At 40.5% G+C, this 6,207-nt stretch overlaps 1 protein-coding gene across 1 annotated transcript in view; it reads right to left on the bottom strand.

The window, feature by feature from the left end:
- Positions 1 to 6,207, bottom strand: part of LOC139121324 (peptidyl-glycine alpha-amidating monooxygenase B-like) — a 31,764-nt gene continuing 25,557 nt past the window's right edge. Inside the window, exons 10-12 of the mRNA XM_070686117.1 lie at positions 5,409 to 5,606; positions 3,056 to 3,159; positions 1 to 1,920 (exon numbers count right to left, since the gene is read on the bottom strand). Of these exons, the coding sequence (XP_070542218.1) occupies positions 1,777 to 1,920; positions 3,056 to 3,159; positions 5,409 to 5,606 (446 nt within the window). The 3' untranslated portion in view covers positions 1 to 1,776. The remainder of the gene's footprint in view (positions 1,921 to 3,055; positions 3,160 to 5,408; positions 5,607 to 6,207) is intronic.

Here is a 6,207-nt window from a genome sequence, read left to right as displayed (position 1 = left end):
TGGGGAGAAAACAATGCACATTTATTGAACTTCACTGGTAGCGGAACTTTATACATATATTACAAAATAAATATTTTGATTTGACATTCAACTTTTTGTACATTATGTAAATGACCAATGAAGAAGCAGACCGACGGCCACTCAAAGCATTGCATAAGCATTTGTGAATGAAGGTTCTCACGTATAAAAGGTAGCAGGGAGAACGAGAAAGGATGTATGGTAGCTGTATGGACCGGGGCAGATTGACCGATAAACGGTAGAAATTCATATGTCTTGGCCAATGTTTATGAGAAGTAAATCGTTATCTCTTCTGGTTTTGTGATGGAAAATATAATGAATTTCTCACATTTAAGCATGTTCAGCATCTTTGATTCGGCCTGGTAAGAGGCAAATATGAAATTGCGTCTTCAAACTTAATTCCTCGCTGTGTTTTAGCCGTTCGCTACATCTGTTTTTCATGCATATCTCATTTTCTTCATAACATCAACTATGGTGAAAACTACTCTGGCCATGTGGGCGAGACTGTTCAAAGTCGCTCTATGAACAACTAGCATTACATTAGCAACGGAACGGAATATAAGTCGTGCCGCTCCAAAATGCATTAAACTGTGTATTTACATGATCACGCAAATTCCATCTAATCGTAGAGAGCAAAGTCAAAATTTAAAGAGCATATTTTGAAAGCTATAGTCATTATGTCATCCTTAATTAAGTGAATCGTTTTTTCTAAAAATATCACATCTACATATAAGTTACATTTTTAAGAAATTCAAATCCGACAGTTACTTGTCCTATTTGTCATTTGCGTCACGACTGTAACCGAGTTCAGGCAGGTTTTTCCAAAGGGTTGACTAGTACGCCCTCAACGACAAACACGACCACAACGCCTAACTCGTTGTGCGTTTCTGGTGAACACGCACTCGATAAATCATACCGTACACAAGTATTAAATCTATGAAGCACAGATGTATCGGTCCTTATTTTTTTTTGTTTTTCACATGTTGTGAGATACGATCATTGATATGTTATGCTTTACCTCGTTCCCGGACAAGCAGATATTCATGCGTCGGCGAAGTCACTCAAAAACAGCGTTTAATTTCCGCTGTGTACAGTTGTACTTCAGTGCTACAGAAATAGACTTGGTTCAAGTCGGTGAATTTTTAAAAAATAAAATGATTTGCAACAGTTTCTCTTGTGTCTCTTCTATTTCCCACAAACCTATTTGAAATTTGGCAGCCCAGGTCAGGTTTTCCTGACGATCGAACGCGTTACCTTTGAGTCTGCGCACTAGTGAGTTAGTTTCTGCCGGATTCACGGGTGAAACTCCTCTGTATCGCGTACACCCCACTAGCTCATCGCGTTTTTCCCGCTCAAACATTCACAAATCACAGAATTGAACCAAGTCTATACCGAGTGCAAAAGAAATAGTAAGAAGGTAAGATTTATCTTAAGTGCAGAAAAATATACAAAGATACTGAAGCAAATTTCCCTTCTCCGTGGTGTAAAATTTGCAAATATTCACGATCCCTCTCGAGATTTCAGAATAAAACTACGCAGTGTATATCTACTTTGATAAGTAGGAAACCGATTTCAGTTCAAAGAATGATACACGACACAAATACGGGAAAAAACATTTGAATTGAGATAACGAATACGAAGAAATGTTATAGAACGAAAGAAACCGACTCCAATCTCTGGAATCTTGCCTGAATACAGCTCTACGGGCAAGGTTTTGAAAGTTGCTGTATATTTTGTGATCGTTTAGGGGAGTCTGGTCTACATCACAAGACTACGTTTTTGTACCGAGTCCTTTTCTTCGAATTTCCACACCGTGTCTCGACTGATGTCGCCGACATAGACCGCCCCAGGACCGTCAAGCGATTTCGGGTATGACGCTACATCATGCGGAAAACCAAAACCCTGAAGTATGGAAGAAAAAGAAATTTTAAATGAAGCCGATTAAATATTAAGCAGTCTAATTCTTTTTTCTATCCGTACCGTCAACTCAGCCATTTTTACGCATATTTCAAATGCAAAATTCATGTTAAAGAATATTACAGTACGTTTCAACTCAAATGCTTCTGTCGTTTTGTTGAAGACATAAAATCGTATTTCATGCCTAAAATCTTCAAAGGTTTAAATCACCCTGGTGCTAAGTTGTATGCAAACGGCCCTTTTCTGTATGTTGACTATTTCAAATGCATTTGGCTCAATTGTCAACGCAGTTAAGGGTAAAGTTTAGATTCCATTTGCTTAACACTAAATCCATTAAAGCGAAGCCTCAAGTTTTGCTCTTACATCGTAATAAGCGTGTTTCAACATTACGACAATATTTTATCATAACGAACACAGCTTTTAATCACTTGTGGTAAATATCGGAGAGGTCCATCTTGCCAAGAAAACTACAATTTATGGATCGTGTTTTCGACACTTTTCAATAATTAAAGAGCTAAAATGTCAGCTGTTGCGAACCTAGTACCTGGCCTAATTAAAAGAAAAACGGGGAATTAAAGTGGTCGTTTCCTCCACAGGGTTCCAATTATTATCTCCTTCAAGTTCACGTTACTTTGTTTCAAGTAAATATCTTTTAGATTATGACGTAATGTTGCTATAATTTTGCTGAGTGTCATTTACAATCTTGTTCACTTTGTTTTCAGTTGAAGTGATTATTTTCAGATTAGTGACATAATTTTTAACTGATCACTGAAATATGTCAGTTCCGATGCCAAGATTCATGGGACAAGAACAACGTGTTTATTAGACTATTGCGGTTGGAGCTATTTTGTCGTCTTTTTGCTTAGGCCCTTAAAATAAAATTCTTTGTTTGCCGTCCGCGTGCTGGTAGGTTTTCAGAGAAAATTAAGAAAACAAACAATGTTAACACTATTGCAAATAAAAATATCATTTTCCAAAGGAAACCAGATAAAAACAGCTTATATATGTTAATACACATGTGTTTTTGTCTGTTTTGCAATTGTTTTTTTTCCCTGGCTGGCAGACAGGTTTTTCAACAATCCAAGGATGGCGAACAACTAATTTCTTTAAATGGCCTTACCTCACGTGGCGCCCATTTCTCTAGTAGACTTCTTCGTTTGAAATCGATTGTGAAGCCACTCGGCGGCGTGTTGTCTGTCGGGCAGTTCACAGCGTAGATGACGCCTGTTGGAAGAAAAAGAAGATAGGAGACACCGCTGAGTGTGTTGGATGTCATTAAGGATTTGTTCATGCCCCTCTAGCGTTCTCAAGAACGCGTCGACAGACGTTTATTGACGCCTACTTCTTCTTCCAATAGCCGACTTTGGCGAGAGGATTCTGCGAAAAGAAACGCGGCTGCCGATTTATGTCGGGATCAGTGAGGTCTGGTGAAATGCCCATGTTGCAAAATCACAAAAATACAGTTGATGGTCTATAAAACAGTTGCATTCATTTCTTTTTCGTTTAGCGCGCGTGATTATGAAATATGGCAAAAGAAAAATGCAATGTGGGCGTGTCCCCCGAGCCTCTCCAGTCGACTTTTTTCGGCTTTCCGAAGTTTGCCCGACGTCGTAGCTCATAACGGGAAGTGAAGTATTTCACACCTCCATAAGCTCCCCACGGGGGGTAACTTCTAGGGTTTCCGCTTACATGATCAGGACAGTGTCCTCCTTCACTTTGGGAAGACGTTGTTCTTTTGGTGGCTGTGACAGCGGCAAGAACATGAACGGCTCTAAAGTTCCAGTCAAGTGTGGAGTGTTTGAACCATAATGTGCTTGTCTCGGCTGGTTCGTACGATCGGCCACGGTCCCTCGGCTGAGCCTGCCTCGCTACTCGCTACACAGAAGGTTGGGATCGCAATGCAAGTCAACTGCATGAACACCAACACTGAACGTTGTGACTGCCATTAAAATGCACTAGTCTACAACACGGAACGTCGTGACCGCAATGCAAATCGACAGTAAAAAACGTAAATGGGACCGTGATTAAATGCACTACACAACTACGACACGGAAGGTTGGAACCACGATGCAAATCAGCTGCATGAACAGCAACACTGAACGTTGAGACTACCATTAATAACGAACAACAACACGGAACGTAGAGATCATGATACAAATCATGGAGGTAGAGTCCTCCATGATACAAATCGACAGCAACACGGAACGCGTCGTTGGGACGGCAATTACTGAGGCTAAATTGAAGAACGACGGGGAATGCCGGACCACGAGGGAACGCGATGCAACTCGACCACAACATGGAATGTTTAAGACCGTGATTAAAATGCACAACACAAAACATCTAGACCGCAATCAGTGTAAATCAACTATAACACCGAACCTTGTTGCCTCGATTAAAATGCGTATGTCTGCTATGTATAGCAAAAGTTTCAATTCTCGCGAGCGAGCGTTCCTATGCCCGCTGTACACTGGACAAATTTATCACAAGCGCTCGATTGCGTGTGTGGAAGTTTCAATTCTCGCGAGAGCCATTTATGCATGCTGTACACTAGACTAGATGACGTCAAATCTCTCGCGAGACTTGGCTCGATTGCAAATACGTACGACGCGACGGAAAGAACGCAATAATACGGAAGTAGACACAGTTTTTGCGAATCGCCGAGAGAGAAGCGCAGATTAAACAAAGACTAAAAAACCCACGTTTTTTCTTTATTTACCATATTTTTAAACAAAAATCAGTTTCGCCACTGTGGCGAATTAGGATCGATTTTTTTTCGCCACTTCGGATTTCGATTCGCATCGGCGAACGTGGCGAATGGGCAGCGCGAAGCCTGTTTTCTTAGCGGATACCGGGCAGAGATAAGGCGGCGTTGGACCGCTATTCGATGTAAATGAACACACCTGTGACGTCACAGACGGCCGACCTTGACTCCCGCTGAGGGCGTGACCTGAGTGTCGCAAAATGACCCCATGAAAGCCGCGCATAGAAATATCAAAAAAATTAACACTTGCGCGTACTTTTAGGTTGCAATTTTGTTGCGAGTGTAATAGTATTGACCTCCTGGAAGATATTCTTCACACGACCGGGACCATTTCACCAGACCTTTAAAAAATGTAACACTTTGGAAACTGAGACGTTTTTAGACCGACGAAGGACAATACGAAAATAAACTACTGAACATCAAAAGTGAAATAATATGGACAGCAGCATGAAGAAACTTGACTTCCGACTTACAGACAAACTTGGACCCGATCATGGCGATGACGAAACGCAAAGTGACATACAATATAGATTGTCTATAGCTACATATGTGGTATGTAAGAATACCGTGCGTTTTATGTCATTTATACACTTGGATGAAATTCAAAATGTCTGTCTACAACCTATTCGATGGTATTTTCCTCGGGTATATCGTCATTTTGTGTACTTTAAGTGTATTATTTAAGCATCATTTTTTTTGAGAAAGTTATCACCTTTTGTTGGGTCATAGTTGATCGCGCAGACTCTATTGTCTCCTTTGAATTCCGGCAGATCGATTTCAAATTGGAAGTCCGCCGTGTTGACATCGAAGCATTGGATTCTGCCGTTTTCTCTGTCGGCGACGCATATCATCTGGTGTTCCTCGGCTAATGCCAAGCTGTGCGGTATAGAGAACGAGTGTGGCTCCGACCCTACCAAGCGTGTGAAATTGAGAAAAAAGAAATAAATTAAGTAATCACTCACACAATGTCCGCCCCTTTTCTAATGTCAGAAACACTCACCCCCGAGTTTCGCTAAATGGGTCTTTTAAACTACGGCGAACTCTCTTACGATGAGAGGAAATGGTTTTTGTTGCTACAGCAACAAATTTGTAGTGCCATAGAGACGGGTATCTCACATTGTCAAGTTAGATCGATTCATGTGCATGTTATTGTACAACTAGGCTCCCCCAGATTGCCTGTAACTGAAAGCTTGTGAGAAGAATCTACTCACTACAGCTCCTTTCTACGAGTTCACGCTACGGCGGGCTCTCTAACAGGCGTGTTAAACATTACATAGACATTTTTGCCCAGTATCACTTTGATGCAAAATTTTTTCAACCCATCTTGAACATTTCAAACGAGTATAACTCAACTCTGGCTGGGTTAAATTGTGTGAAATTTTCACATTTCATTCTTAGCATACTATATAGCAAAAATAAATTTCAAATTAATAATAATTTTACTAATTTTTTCTAACAAACACTCTGACGCCATTATGGACTGAAATATTTCAGCAGTATTAATATTACGT

The sequence above is a fragment of the Ptychodera flava genome, chromosome 21, assembly GCF_041260155.1.
Source record: "Ptychodera flava strain L36383 chromosome 21, AS_Pfla_20210202, whole genome shotgun sequence".
NCBI lineage: Eukaryota > Metazoa > Hemichordata > Enteropneusta > Ptychoderidae > Ptychodera > Ptychodera flava.
This window is presented reverse-complemented; position numbering and strand designations above follow the sequence as displayed.